The sequence below is a fragment of the Cygnus atratus genome, chromosome 9 (genome assembly GCF_013377495.2).
Source record: "Cygnus atratus isolate AKBS03 ecotype Queensland, Australia chromosome 9, CAtr_DNAZoo_HiC_assembly, whole genome shotgun sequence".
NCBI classification, from domain to species: domain Eukaryota; kingdom Metazoa; phylum Chordata; class Aves; order Anseriformes; family Anatidae; genus Cygnus; species Cygnus atratus.
Window position 1 is genome coordinate 12,106,879 of NC_066370.1, and position 15,644 is coordinate 12,122,522.

General features: G+C 42.7%; 1 protein-coding gene across 3 annotated transcripts; it reads right to left on the reverse strand.

Moving 5' to 3' along the window:
* Positions 1-1,973: 1,973 nt before the first annotated feature.
* Positions 1,974-15,251, reverse strand: PLEKHB2 (pleckstrin homology domain containing B2). Of its 3 annotated transcripts, XM_035545093.2 has the most exons (9): positions 14,524-14,904; positions 11,972-12,036; positions 11,757-11,858; positions 10,955-11,107; positions 10,172-10,274; positions 9,201-9,240; positions 7,290-7,379; positions 6,120-6,228; positions 1,974-3,930 (listed from the first exon to the last, which is right to left on the reverse strand). In XM_035545093.2, the coding sequence occupies exons 3-9, from the start codon at positions 11,791-11,793 to the stop codon at positions 3,794-3,796; spliced, it is 669 nt and encodes a 222-aa protein (XP_035400986.1). In that variant the 5' UTR covers positions 11,794-11,858; positions 11,972-12,036; positions 14,524-14,904; the 3' UTR covers positions 1,974-3,793. The 3 variants fall into 3 exon arrangements, with proteins under 3 accessions (XP_035400986.1, XP_035400985.1, XP_050568579.1); XM_035545092.2 differs by lacking the exons at positions 11,972-12,036; positions 14,524-14,904 and adding an exon at positions 15,127-15,251; XM_050712622.1 differs by having other exon boundaries at positions 11,972-14,961.
* Between the last annotated feature and the right edge of the window lie 393 nt (positions 15,252-15,644).

Consider the following 15,644-nt stretch of genomic DNA (forward strand, 5'->3'; position numbering starts at 1 on the left):
ATCAACAGACTACCTAACTAGTAACTATTAAAAAAAAAAAGGCATAAATACAGAAGAGTTGTACTTAAATATGAATTTTATTGCTAAGAATGTTACTATTAATTATTGAGAATGTGTGTATATGAAAAGCAGCATTTATGATAGCACAAGAACATGAAGGATCTAGGAGAAGGGGAAAAAAGTTGCTAAATGCTACTCTTCATGATATATCTATCAAAGCCATATCATGAGGAGGAAAAGACAAACACATTTGAGGAAGAGTTGTGAATTTTTGCCTTTGCTCAATTTGCTTAGCTGGTTCCATCACCTACTGAATCTTCACTGAAGAACAAAGTGAAGTCCATGTTGTGTGACATTTAGGGTAGCTCTGTCTAGACACAGCTCAGTGTTCTTCAGCACTAGAAAAATGCCAAGAGTCAGTGCAGTTGTTCTGTGCGTAAAGACTGCCCATCCCCCTCCTCACTAGTTCATAAGCCCTTACCCTCCCTCTAAAAGAAGCTACCTCCTTAGACCCCCCAACTGTAACTAATAGAAGCTAATAGCTATGTTTTCAGATGTAAGTAAGACTTTGGGAGGGATGCCTGGTTCACTTTTTTTGAACATGTTTGAGCTTACCAAAGGGCTAAGCATTTGCACCCCATTCTCAAGGAGTCTGGTTTGGTCCAGGATTTTTGAGTCTGGAAAAAAACTAGTTACATCTACCTGTATAGACTCAAGATCTCTGTAAGCCCTAACACTTAATTCTGGATAGGCCATAACTGTTGTGGAACAGATTTTTTCATCCTTCATTGATAGCATACACTGCAAAAAACAATGGCACTGCAGTGGCTGTGGAGTTCCCACAGTTTTAAGAAGTTCAAGTATGGGGACCCAGCAAGGAGCCCAGCAAGGAAAGTACGTGCCTGGGTGCTACGCAGCTGTAACTGAAATCACTGCATCATGAAGAGTATCATTTAGAAACAAGTTTAGGACTATAATTTTCACCAGTTTTGAAAATGATCTTGCAAAACCCACTATCAGTGTAAGCGGCACCAAGAACAGTCTCTTTCCATTACTATAGTATCAACTATCTGCAGAAGTTGACATGGCAGTACCTCCAAGACCTGAAATGCATTCTGGCCCTGCTCCTTCAGCTCACGCCTGCATCTACACAGACTGCAGATATATGAAGTATTTCTTATATCATAGCACAGTTTCATACATCTGCTTTCTGACTTCTAAATGCCCGTGTTACTAGGATAGAAAAGGAGCTCACAATTTTGTATAAAGCATCCTATTGTTACTAAGACTGAATTGGAATTTTCACCTTCAATTTGCAAAACTCTTCCCCCTGAAATGCACTATTTGGTAAGGTTGTATCCTTAATGCTTCAGTATGAACTTTTAAAATAGATCATTCCTTGCTTTGATTTTAAACCCAAGAATATTCTGTGATCAACAGACTCTTTCTTATGTACTTCACTTGGTGAAGTACACTTGGGACCCAGATGCAGCTGCTTCCTGAAAACACAAGGCATGTGTTTCCCTGCTATGATCAACAGCTCTTGGTATTAAAAAATAAAAAGGAAAAAACATCTGAACTTACTAGCTGATTCACTTTGTGCTATTCTTTCAAAATCATTATGAAATTCAAAGGAAATTAGAATGATGTTCAATTGTTTTACCCCCCCCCTAAGCTAAGTATCACACAAGGAGGAAAAAGAGATGGTGTTCTGCATAATCAGTTATATATGAAGCACAAACTAAACAGCAGTGTAGACCTATATTCAGTTATCTCAAGGCTTAAAAAGGTTAGAAATGTTTGTTTGCGTAGGTTTCAGACAGTCTCCATCCTTCTGAGCTCAGTGGTACCAGGCCTCCATGAGAACTTTGGTAGTGTACTTTAAATCCTTTTGGTTTGGGTTATCAGTAGGAAACTTTTGCTTTAGTCCTCTTTTGAACCTCCATAAAGTAAAGCCCTTTTACTACACATCATTGGCAGAACATATGCAGCTTTTATTAATCTTTGAAAGGACATGCATGGACATTGATATATGGCTCCAAGCCAAAGCTTCTTGAAAGTTTACGATCCCTGGATTAGGTCCACTCTTAATAATGCAGCCAAGACAACGTACGTTTTTCTTCTGATGATTTCAGTTAATTGGTGTTGGTCCTAAGAGTCAGGAAAACTTAGTATTTCCCTTGCCTGTTATCCAAACTTATCTAAGACCTCTGTTGCTTTAATACATAGGATACAGCCAAAACAGTGTTAGCATGAAATGAAAAATGTCAGAGCTTGACCTATATTTACACAGATGCAAGTTCTCATCTACTTTCATCTTTTCTGATGTACCTGAAACCCTCTGAACCCTGAGGAAATAAATTTACTTCTGAATGAAAGCATAAAAAGAAGAAAGCCTTAACATTACAACACTATGATTACAGGAAGCTGAAAGCGAAAGTATAAAAATAAGTCCTCTTACTATACAGAATTCAACTTGGGCACCCTGCCTCTTTTTACTTCATTAAGAAAGGTGCATTTCTTCTCAGCTTTCCTTCCTCTGCCAAGCGCAGCTCAGCATGGATTACAGCAGGATAATGAAACACTACAACACACAATGGTTGCACTCTGGGTTTTAGTTCATAGCACAGGAGCATACTGTGTAAGGAACCAGCCACAAAACCATAAACAGCCAGATAGGTTCCTTGGAGTGCTTTCCTTAAATCATGGAAGCAAAGAAGAAACCTGTTGTAGGTGAGGGGTACTGTGCATAGAACAAACCCAGTCTCAGCTGTGCTCAAACCTAGTTGCAAATAATGAACCTGGTTCAGGAAACCTTGGAGGCTGAGGAGAAGCAGATGCTATCCCCGTTGTGGCAAGGCAGCTGATATGCACTTGTGCTGTTTGTGTCCCTTCTCTCTTGACTATTACTGCATGCAGAGGGAAAAATGGCAGGGCTGACAAGGCAAGGGTTGTTCAAGTTAGCTCTCCTCCTGTAGAGACAGCAATGTCATCATGAGATATCAAAGAGATCAGGCAATGGCTTCTTCCTCAGTAGTGTGGTGGTTACAGCATCTGATGAGACTGACTTCTACAGACAAGGAGGACAACTTGCGAAACTAAAGATCCATTGCTTCCATCTGAACAGAGGGGAGTGATTCAGGATGAAGAGCAAGCTGGAACACCAAATACTGGTCTTCCTTGCCACTGGTCATTCACATTTCTGGGAGAATAAAAGAACTGAGGACTGCCACTGCTTCTTAGCGGTTTGCTTTATATGTTTTCAGACAACTTTGCCTAGATGGTGTCAAAGACAAGTATAGGACTCCATTTAAGAAAACACACTACCATATGCAGGCAAGTTTAAAAGCAGAAAGCCCTTAAGCATGGCAGATTGTCTGATGCCAAGGACTTTGAGCTGAGCTGTATGTTTGTGTGGGGAATGTTCAGAAACCAGTAGTGTATATATATGCTAATTCAGGGCTCCTATAAACCTGCTGTTTGGCCTGGATTTTAGACCCCCCAAGAATAACCTTCTACAGTGTTTGTTAACAGTCTGTTCATTAAGCTACTGACTGCTAGTGTGTTACGTTGGTGCTCATATTGATCCTTATCACTACAGACCCTACTACATCAGAACAGAGCTTAACTAAATAGTGCCTTTAAACTCTCCTTTGGACAGTTAAGAATCAGTTATTAAGATGCTGCTACTGAAAAATAACTATTGCATTTAAAAGTTGAACAGTAAACAACATTGCCAATATATTATTGCACACAAAGGTTTTTGGAACTACAAAGATTAGGAATGGGTAGTCTAGAAGACCCAAAATAATGATCCCAGAGCCATTCCAGTCGCTGCTCCAGCAAGCATGCTGAGTGCAAGGTCTCCATCGCTGTCACGGTACCGCTCTCGAATAATGACATGGTTTGCAGGGGGTTGGCCGTAAGGTCCTAGGTAGTAAGAGATTGTTAGGAAGAAGGCAAAAGAAATGTAGATCATAATGCCATGCGTTGGGATTTCAAAATGTTACCATTCCTTTACCATGTTCCTTCTGTTGAACACTATGATGTATTCTACCTTTGTAGCTGACATCATCTCTGCTTTGGATTCGGCTTCCATAATTAAAAAAAGTTACAGAAGCCTAGCAACACTCCTAGCCTCATGAGAAGTTAAAATCTTACAGAAAAGTTCATAACAAAAGTAAAGTTAAACATTGTTCTGCATTTATTTTAGCAAAACCTATGAATTACTTGTATCATTCCATCAAACAGATGGTGGGGTTTTTATGCTGGAAACAGATCTAAAAATTGATTCAACCTTGAAGTTAAGGCAAATAGTAAAGTTTCAAAAAAAATCTTTAGCTTTTAAGCCAGTTGTTTGCCAAAAAAAAAATAAAAATCAATTATTTACTCTATAATTGCTCCTTAATACTTCAATTCAGCCTTCTACAGTCTTCTACTACAGTGATCCCTTGTATGGTGACAGCTGCCACATCTTTCATGAAGATTGGCCCAGTAGTAAGGGGTTAACCTAAGACTTAAGAAAATACCCATTGACCCCTGCTCTGCAACAAAGTTGTTTAAGTTCTGCCTCCCATAAGTTTTATGACTTAGCTCCTATCTGCAAAGCAAACATAACAGTATTGCTTTCTTTTTCAGACATTTCAGGAAGATTCAGTATTTTCAAAGATACTGTAATGGTTTTCAAAACAGATACTGAAGTAATCCAACTAACTCAAATGGCAAAGCCCCTCACTGACTCAACGCATGGCTGGGCACTCAGAAACCGGAGCTGATAGCACTGGGAACCTCATGAGAAGGATTATGTCAGTTCAGAGAACAAACCAAGCAAAGAAGCTGAAGATACAGGGGTTAAGCTAGTTGATAGGACTGAACTTGACCCTGTAAGATTTAGTTGCAGTAACTCTAGTGAAGGGAAACACCGAGGCTTGGTTGCTATCCCCAAACCATAACTAGTATCTTAACACACCAACCTTTCAAACTCTGTTTAGGAGAGTTACTGTTTCATGCTGTATTTTTATCAGACAGATTTCTGTGGCTTGATTTCCAAGGCACGCTGGGAGTTTTTAAAAATGGTTCTTTAGACTTTCAACAAGCTGGTGCTGTTTAGTTGCTGAGAACCAACAGAACTCACTTTCCTCTGTGTTTGTACATGACCTGTATCTTAGCACTTCAATAACTTCGAGGAGGAAGCTTTAAGAGCTCTTTGCTGGGACACCTCCCTTGTCACAAAAAAAAGAAGTGGAAAAGGCAAATGAAATAACCTAACAAATGTCAAATGGTAAAAAAAAACAAAACAAACAACACAAGTGGAAAAAAATAGATTCTTGTTTGAGGAGCCAATCATAAACACTCATTTAGTAAATTACATCTTCTGATTTATGTTACCCATGTTACCCTAAGCCCCTGATTCTGTAGGACTGAGGTTCTCTATGTAATGTTAATCCTAAATTAAGGTTACTTAGCTAAAAGCACACCCTAAAATTTTAGTCTCTTTCTCTTTTATGGAGACTGAAAGCTACACAAACCTGAACAGAGCAATAGAAGACTTCACAAGGCTGAATGTACTCTCTTACAGCAATTCCAGCATGCAGAAAAGGAAGAAGTTAGTACCGTGCTTTGGGAGTGGATTTACCTTTGGAACACTTTCATTTAATTCTAGGGTCATAGCTGGATATCAGCATTGGTAAAAATTAAGCTACAGTTAAGAGCATCAGATGAATCACAACTTCCATCTACGCCCAGTACAGAGTACTGAGCCAATTTTCCTCTAACTCTCCTATCTTTTCTTAGAAAATGTGCTGACTATTGTAGTTAGAGTTGTATGTGCTTTGAAAAGAGTTTATAAAGTAATTTAAATACACTGGGGTCACATTTAGAAGGTTAAATCACTTAAATTCTGTTGCGCTCAATTTGCTGTGGAAGGGTGAGGGGACTCTGGTACCAGTTACAAGTTAGGTTTCTTTCTATCTCTCTGTTGTGCAGGAGTGGCAGCTGGTAAAGGAAATTGAAAATATTACATCTGAACTCAGCCTCAGGTGTCAATTACTTGGTCTTCTCTAATGTTAAGGGGATGAAGAGTCTTGGTGAATGTGGAGGATATGGTTGATACTGATTACCTTGGTACGGGTACTGGTAGGGAACAGCATAGGCTTGTCCATTGGAGGCATAGAAGACTTGAGGACCCGTAGCAGGATATGCACCATTGTACTGACTGTAGCCATAAACCTGGTGAAATCAAAAATGTCCAAAATGTTTATTATAGAAGTATTCTTTGCCGTATATCCACTTGTGTACTTTGTTCAATTCTCCCTCATTCCTAATGCAGTTCAGGGTTCACTAAAATACCCAGTATGTGCTGATCTAGACTACTCCCTGGAAAGGATTCAGAACAGCTGCTTGGAAAAAAAAAAATGCTACTAAGCAGCACTCACTTCTCACCCCTAGCTTCCTCCTCTCTGCCTACATGCCAATAACAGCTCTCTGGAGAGCTCAGAAGTGTCAGGTAGGCAACAGTTGGTCCCAAAAAATCTCCAAACAGCTTTCCCCTGGCACACAGCAAGTAAACACCGGATTCATGACAAGTACTCTGTAGGCTTATATTTTGAAAGCAATTTTGCTCTCTGAAAGCCCAGTGCTAGCCCATAATTAATATAGCTCCCAGTACCACATCTATTTCTTAACAGTGGCTGGAGCAGAGCAGCGCAACAAGAAATATTCTCCAAAACTGCACCTTTGTCGGAACACCCAGGTGTATTGGTACAGCCCCCATTCTGTTCCTTCTCCAATGCAGAACAACTGTGCATCCAGGAGCTAGAGTTGATTTATTGCTGTGACATGCTGTATACAACAAAGTCTTCATGTGGTACAAATGACAGTTCCAGTCATTAAATCCTATTTTTAAAACCCCTGATTTTATATTCTTCCAGTGCTTACACAATGTGGAAGTGTGGGCACGCCTCCTTATACTAGAGGCTGCATGGCCAAGATTTTTCAAGGTTAACCAAATAACTTCCCTGTCTCTAGGTAGCTTTATTTTCTAAGTTCACTGAGCATCCATACCTTTATGTATCTCCCAGCCACATCTGTCTGATCCCTTTCATTGGAAATCCATCTCAAAGAGGAGTGACAGTATTTTGCTAGTGCCTCATTCCCACCATCCATTTGTACAAACCTTAAAGGAGGATCTGACTGTGAAACACAGCACTTTGGGAGTACAGTTTGGGTGCCTAAAGGATGGCTGTTTCTGCTGCCCCATTATTTTAGTGCTTCCTGACTGCAACTCTTACCTCAGGTGATGGTGTAGCATAAGCTGTATAGGGAGGAGGGGCTGAGGAAATGGCCATCTCATCATACATCACGTCAGATCCCACGTAGCCCTAAATACCACAGAAAGATAGCAGTTAACACCTTTCCCTACAGCCAGACAACTAGAGTAGCAAGAGGATTAAAGCTTAACGACCCCAGGAATAACATTTAGATGTGCTGCGTGTTAAAAAAGCTGAGTGCCTTATAAAGCCCTGCAATGAGAAACTACTTGGACAGCAGACCTAAGAGATCACAAATCCTGATCAACCGCAAGAAGGTGCTGTACAATTTTTTACCATATTTCTTAACCGTATGCATGCATGGAAGCACATAGACTCATTCCCTCTTTTCATTATCTCAGTTTTAGAAGTTGTTCTAGTATTCATCCTCAGTTTGCAGATAAAAAAAAATCTTCATAACTAAGCTAACTGCTTCCTGGCACGCTAGAGTAATAACACCAAGCGCTGCAAGTGCAAATAAAGGAAACAAATGTGATAGGTGCCAGTAGCACCTGCACCTTTTAGCAGAACTTCTTAGCCACCTGTCACTTTATGGCCATGAGGAGACTGAAAATAGATTCAGTAAGAGGGGTTTAAATATAGGGATTTGGGTGTTGGGTTTTTTAGGGATTTTCCTTTCAAATGCCACCTGTAATTTTGGCCCTTTTTGAAGGCAGTTATGAGGCAAAAGTGACAGCCTACCTGAATCTTCAAGAAGCTCTCTAAAGATGATTAAGATTTGTTACAGTAGCCTTGTATTCTTATCCCTAATATCAGAAGTCTACAATGCTGATCTTAGTGGCTTATCCCAAGAAAGAAACGGCTCCCTTTTTTGAATTTACATGTGAATGCTTTAGTAGCTCAACAGAGAATGTTCCTATCAGCTCTTTTAACTGGACTGCAGAAAGTCTTTTGACGGCAGACTATGACCATATCCCAGGTCAAACTCTTGGTGGAGATCCTAAGGACTGCTTGAAACACTGTTGAAAGCATTGTAGTAAGAGGCAGGTATTTCTACCACCTGAGATCAAGTCCTGAAAGCCTGTGTCTCAGCAGTAAATGTATTCTGTTCTGCTACAAGAAACTCCATACAGGATATGACCTATGTCTGCAAATGTCTTTAAGTGACATAGTTCTCAAAGCTAGCAAGATCACCCAGCTATTCCACTAGCATTGCTAGATGTTCAGTACTTCTGAAAGCTGTATCAGACACCTGCAGATGGACTCAAACCCAGTTACCTGGCTAGCTCAAGTTCAGTTGGAGAGCTGTAATAGCTTTGGAAAGTGCTAATTTTAGATATTTCTTGTGCCCTACTTTCAGTAGCAGGGGTCTGCCATGGCTGACAAAGGAGATGCACTGGCAGACTTTGAGGCTGAAAAAGTTGTATAATCCTTCTTGGTATATCTGCACTCCCTTCCAAGCACCTCTTGCTCTCTGCCAAGAGGCATCGCACAATGTAGTGGATCTTACATTAAAAGACCAGCTTCTTGTTTAGGTCAAAAGTGTCTCATACTAGCAGTAAGCTTCTTTTAGTACTTGGTAGGCAACAGATAGTAGGAGTGGAAAATGCATTTTTGCTGGTTTGCACACAGCCTCAGTGCCCACTTTCTTTAGAGACCAGTTTCCCAAACATTCACATCCACCCAGAGAAATCACTCTCTGAAATCATTCACTTTCACCCAGAACATATTTGCCTGGCTTTGGCTACAAGGTTGACATGTGCTGGTAATCCAGAAGATCATGCTTCTCCCCACCCACAAACCTTACATCATGCTTATGACCCTGTTCTGCTCTAGCAGAGACGAATGGAACATCAAAGGCCAGCTGACGGACCACAGATATCACTGACAAGCTTCTTCTCTACCATTATAAAGTCTACATAGTACACTTACTGTGTGTGTTCTGGCATCCTGAAGAGCAATTTTCCATGCCCTGTGAAAAAACATTGTTTAGCGGAACGCTGATAAAAAATAATGACACTTTTTCCTTTTAAGACTATAAAAAAAAACACAAGGTTGGCAACTAGAGGTACTGCAAGAGCAGAGTTAAAGATAATCCATGGGTGAAAGCCTAGTGATACACTAAAGTGAATGCACCAAAGTGTTACACCAGGACTGAAAAATAATTATTTCCTTTGCAAAGCTGAGATGGAGTGAGAAGGAACAAGAAAAGGATCGTGCGAAGGAACGTATTTGAAGATCTTCACTGCAGGCACAACGGGCAGGTGATAATGCAGCCATACTCAGAATAAGGTAATAGGAAGAGATACAACAGGAAAGTTGTATCTCCTGCCTGAAGAACTGCTTCTGTGCTGACTAGAGGGTGTGGGCCTAGACACTGTGACAGTTTGAACAGAAGGTACATAGACTTCACACAGATTCTCCCATGCTATATGGCTGGGAGCATGCATGATGCACCGTGCATACTTGGCAAACGCTGGTGATAGATGTTATCCGACTACACATAGCTAAGCTCAGCTGAGAGTTCACAATACTGGAGTATTCTTTTCAGTGACTGGGACGTCCTTGGACTATGCAGGGTCATGTACTACTTTAAGAAGGGGAGAGGGGAAAAAAAAAAAATCTGTTCAGCATGTTTTGCATTAACCATATTAATAAGATGCATTTACTCCTCTTCATCCTTCAGTGTTTTCAGTGACTTGCAGTTAGTTTGCAAGAACTACACCGACATGAGTTAGGCAACTTACAGGACAGCTATGTTTTTTTTATAACTGAAAGTCTGCTTCAAATTTTTCTTGAAACATGTCTCTGAAAGTCTGAAGGAAGGATAATAACAAAGGGGAGAGAGAAGAAAAGATAAAGGAAGAAGAGGCAGCAACACCAATACTCTTTGGCAGACTTACAGGCAGTCATCTGCACTTTCTGCACAGAGGTTGACTGTCTTTCCATCACGACAAACAATCTGCAGTAAACAGTCTCTCTGCTTCCCCTCTGGAGGCTGGAAATCTGATTAAAAAAAAAAAATGAGTAAGGAAGTATCTATAACCAGAATTTCATGATCTCATTTACAGGAGATAGTTTATGCAAAACTCTGGACAAAATAAATTATGGCCTGTTATAGCTGCTTTCCATGACATCAGAACAACTTACAGAAAGAAGTAACCTGCTCTCACTCTTCAGAATATGTTCTGAAGGTAATTAGCTCTGAAGGTCACTCTTAATAAATGCAAGCGTCTTATAGCAGAACCAATCTGTACCCAGCAGTAAATACTCTCCAACACTTGTGTCCTTCACTGATGCAGCATCAAGTGGAGTACTAACAAATGCTAGAAGTGAACTTAGTAATGCTTGAAAAAAAAAATCTGCTGAGGTTTCCCATTTTGAGTCCTGCCTCTCCCTCCAGCCAGCACCATAATTTCACCAGTAACACTCTATGACTAGACACAAAAGTCTACTGCAAATATCCTGTTTCACAGAGTTATAGAAGAAAGTAGCAAACCCTAATGGCGATACCATGCCATGGACATCTACAAGGGAATTTCATAGCTGGGGAATTCTTGTCGTTTTTTTCTTTAACAGCAAGGCTGCGCACTTCATGGGCATGTTTACTTCTGATCAAGTAGTATTATAACCTCAGGCACTGAGGTTGAAAAGAATCTCTAAAATCCTGAAGGTTTCACTCTTACCTCGACATTCATTCCCTACTCTGAGGTTGATGCAATGGATTCGCATGTGGATTTTATCTTCTATATCACGGCGATTCTGATCATCATAGAATATTAAACGGCCATCAGACCATAGGTCAAACCAGTTCTTCTTCCAACGCCGTAAAATAGTACCTTTAAAATAAGATGGTCGTTTTTGAGGGCACATATTAGAGAGTATTTGTGTCCTAGAGTTAATAAAAATAAAGATATCCTTCCCAGTTGCCCCAGTGGACAAAGGCATTCTTAGGCTCCAGGCAAAATCCTGTCCTACAACATCCCTGTATCCCTGTTTTAGAACATTACAAAATTGGGTTTCACATTTTATCTACTACTCTGTCACAACAGTTTATTTTAAGGGCTATAACTTGGTGCTTTAGTTCTAATTTGCTGCAAGAACAAGCAGAGGGCATGACTAATTGAAAACATTAATGTAAGGTGTCAGGTAAAGTTTCCAAGTATCCACTTATTTAACATTAATTACAGAGCAGCATCTGAAGCTGAAGGCCAATCAGATACCTCTGATGTGGTATATACTGTTTCCTACTAATAAAAAACTACTACCCAAAAGGGCACATGGAAATGCTGTTATGGCAGGCCACTTAGTGGAGTGTCCTATAGTTAAAAAAAACAAACACACAAAAACAAACAAAAAACAACAAAACAAAACAAACAAAAAAAACACAACAAAACAAACAAAAAAGAACCACCCACAGACCTAGTGACTTTTTTTAAGAGATTAGCCAGAGGGGGGAGAAGAGGAGGTAAGAGGCCCATGACTTACTTTGCCGGAACAGCCAGCCGCTCTTCACAAATGCCATTGTTACTTTATCCGGTGGACAGAAGAGGAAGATGGGGGTGATCAGTCAGTATTTCACAACAATACCTAAGAAAGAGGCATGTCAAGTTAGAATATCTTGGTGTACTCCACTAGTATTGCAGAGAGTAGATCTCTGCTGAAGACATTTACTAAGGCCTAACTAGTATTCTAGGACTTACCAAGTGGAACAAACGTGCGATTGTAGCAATCCAGTGGGACTATCAGAGGCCACTCTTAAGTTTAACTGGGAAATGCACAAGTTTACGATTACAGCTGTTGCAACTTGGAGAAGAGTCACACTGGTGACTGCTGCCTGACTCACCACCACCCCTTGCTTTCAAAGTTGTTCCCTTGACCTGCGTTCCCTTTACTCTGCAGTGTCAAGTGACCAAGCAAACTCACTTCCTCCATCCTTTTCTCCCTCCCTTTTTCTGAACTTCCTCTTCCTTTTTTTTTTTCATTCACTGACTCTCGAAATCTCACCAAAACAAAAGCTGAAACTGTTTAAACAGGAAGGAGAAAGCTGTTTTTATGACTTGTATGTCTTCCAAATTGTCACTAGTTCCCTCCAAGATGAATTTAAGTACAAGTTAAGCCCATAACGTGAGATTCTCATTTCTCCTCAACTTTGAAATGAAGCTTGAAATGGCTTTGAGAAGGACCATGCATTAAATCCAAGTTTTCACACATGACATTCAGCCCCTGTAGTCTGGTGTATGAGCAAGCCAAAGAAAAGAGATCAAACATAGGGGATACTGGAGGAAGAGTTTTGATTTATAGCATAATGACATTCTGGCTGTTGTTCTAAGATGGACTAATGAAAACACAACCATATGGATGCAGTTGAACTAGAAAAGCAAAAACAGAAGCGTTTTTAACCCTCCCCTGAGAAGGCTGGGTTTTTTTTGGGAAATTACTTGTGGGGCTTGTAAAGCCACTATGAGAGAGAGACAGAAACCTCCCAGGTAACATTTTACTTGTAGCATTATAAGAAGAGGGGAGAAAGGTGGCATAGTAGGTTTGATAGCCAGAGCAAACCCTACCAGAGGAGGAATGGCTGAAAGTGGGGGAGAAAGGAGGAAGGGAAGAGAGTTTTGTTATCTTTTCATAAATATAAAGTTAGTAAGCATCTGCTTATTTTCTGATAGATGTATATACACAATCTATTGCGTATTACTTGTACTGCGTCTGTTTCACAATTGCCCTTACTGGGCAAATATTATAGCATACAACTAAAGATTATAGCTAGCAGGACTTCATACTGAAAGAACGCCACATCCAGCACAGGCTTGGGTGTGACAAGTGAGAACCACATGCAGCTAAAGTTTAAACTCCAAGACAAACTTTAGAAGGCTTTTGTATCTGCTTGCTGGGAAAACAAACATTTAACTGACAGTCCAAGGAAAGGGAGCATGAAACTCCTATCCTATTTTAATCCTGGTCACCAACCAGGTCCTGCTTTGAGGTACAAGCATCCTGTTGTCACTGGGCTACAGAGGGAGGGGAGACCTCATCGTGGTCTATAGCTTCCTCATGAGTGGGAGTGGAGGGGCAGGTGCCGATCTATTCTCCTTAGTGACCAGCGATAGGACCCGAGGGAATGGTGTCAAGCTGAGGCAGGGGAGGTTCAGGCTGGACATCAGGAAGAGGTTCTTCACTGAGAGGGTGGTCGCGCACTGGAAGAGGCTCCCCAGGGACGCAGTCATGGCACTGAGCCTGTCAGAGTTTAAGAAGCATTTGGACTGTGCTCTTAGTCATATAGCCTGAGTTTTTGGGTAGACCTGTGTGGAGCCAGGAGTTGGGCTCGGTGATCCTTGTGGGTCCCTTCCAAATAGGGATATCCTATGATTCTATGGTGTTTTAATAGTGTAAGAGCCAATGAAGAACTTGCATGACCTTATGTTCTGCTGCAAGCACAAGAGTAGGCCATTGAGTGTTTGTAGCTGCCTTTAAACCTAGTCTGTTGCACAACAGCATAATTAGATTTAACTTAGACACATGAAGGGGAAGAAATGAAGAAAAAAACCCTCTCTCTTGACAAATCAAGTTTTGCCTGTGATTACAGGATGCCTTGCAATCCAAGTCTCACAGTACAGAATGTCTCACAGCCAGCTAGGGATACGACAGCAAGAGGCTTCAGCAGCTGTACAGCACTTGCATGCCATCTCAGAGGCAAGAACGACGTTCTCCCAACACAGAGCTTAAGCGCTTAAAACTTCTGCTCTGGAGAGCGAGCAATGAATCACACAGAACAATCTGTCAGCACTAACGTAGGAGGTGTAAAAACAATTACATATTCTTCTCTGGTCCTTTTTTAAGCACAAGCACTCACTTGAAGTCCAACACAGCATTCACATTCGACCCACATTATGTTTAAAAGAGTATTTCCAGAGCGAGAAGACCACCTGGCAAGATCAGCTGCAACTGCGCAGTATTTGCTTGTTAAGCTAGCTCAACGCAGAAAATGGTACTGAAATACTGATGAATCAGTTTGTCACAAACCTCAGCAGAAGTTCCTTGGTGACTGAAATCTAAAAGCAGTAACGCCCTAAGCTGAACACAAGAGTAAACACGGAGAACGTGTGGGGCTATTTATTCTTTCCTGCTCCTTAGAACAACAGCTTTCCTTTCCTGCACAGAACATCACGTGGAATATCCAACAGCTTGTTTCAGCTGACTTCTTATTCTCAAACCCAGGCAGCTGATGGGAAAAGTGAACTTCAGAACAAACCAAGTGCTTCCTGCGACTTGTAGCTGTCGGAGCAATTTTGATTAATGCCATCGAGCTAGCAGGAGGCCTGGATCCACGCAGACGGAAGGTGTTCAGCCACACAGCCCTCACAGCAGAGTCGAGTCCCAGGCACCCGGCAGCGCCCACAGTCGCTCCCTACCTCGCTGTTACCGCCCTCCCAAACCATCAGTCGAGGGACTACAGAAAGCCTCACGCCCGGCAGAGCCGTCAGATGCCGCCGTGTTGCTCCCCGCTTTAAAACGAAGCGAGTTTTCCATTTCTGGAACTTTCTGGCTCTGCAACGAGCTCCCCGCAGGCCGTTTTCCTGGTTTAGCCCCAGCCCTGCCGAGAGCCGCGTATCTCGGCCCAAAACCAGTTCACGCCTCAGCGCACCCAAATCCCCGGAGCCGGGGAGCGCCGCCCGGCTCGGCCCCGGTCCCCGCGGGGCAGCGCTCCAAGCCGCCCGCCCGGCCCGGCCCGGGCTCGCCGCCCGCCCTCCGCCGAGGCAGGCCGGGGGCTGCGGGTCCCGGGGCTGCCCCTCCCGGCCCCCGCCTGCCCCGCGCCCCCCGCGGCAGCCGCCCGGAGCGGCCCCCGCCGCCTCACCTGCTGCCGCCGCCGCTGCTCCCGGCCGGCCCCGGCCTGACGTCAGCCGGCCGCGCTGCGCCGCCCCGGCACGGGCAGGCCCCGGCTCGGCCCCGCAGCCGTCGCACGGCGGAGCCGAGGCCTTGCGGGCCGCGCCGGGCTTGTGGCGGCGTGTGTGCCGTGCGTGTCCGTGTTGGGGTCGCCCCGCGGTTCTTTTCTCCCCTGGCACGCTGCCTGCCCTCTCGAGCTGCGACGTTTCGGCTTTATTTCCTCCTCGTCTTCTTTGTAAGGGTTATAAGAGGGTCAGTTGCTGATGTCTTGCCGTGGAACTGCGGCGAAGAACCGGCCGCTTTGTTCGAGGTGTTGGAGACTAGAAGGGGCCAGCTCGTCAGTGACAGCTTGTACACAACACGGCCACGCACTTCATCGCAGCGATGCTCGCATGACAGCTCAAAACGCTCTTTGGGTCTGTGCTGCCCACGCACTGAGGAACCTGAGCTGAAGGAGCATGCACAGTGTCACTAACTAATTGATTTCAC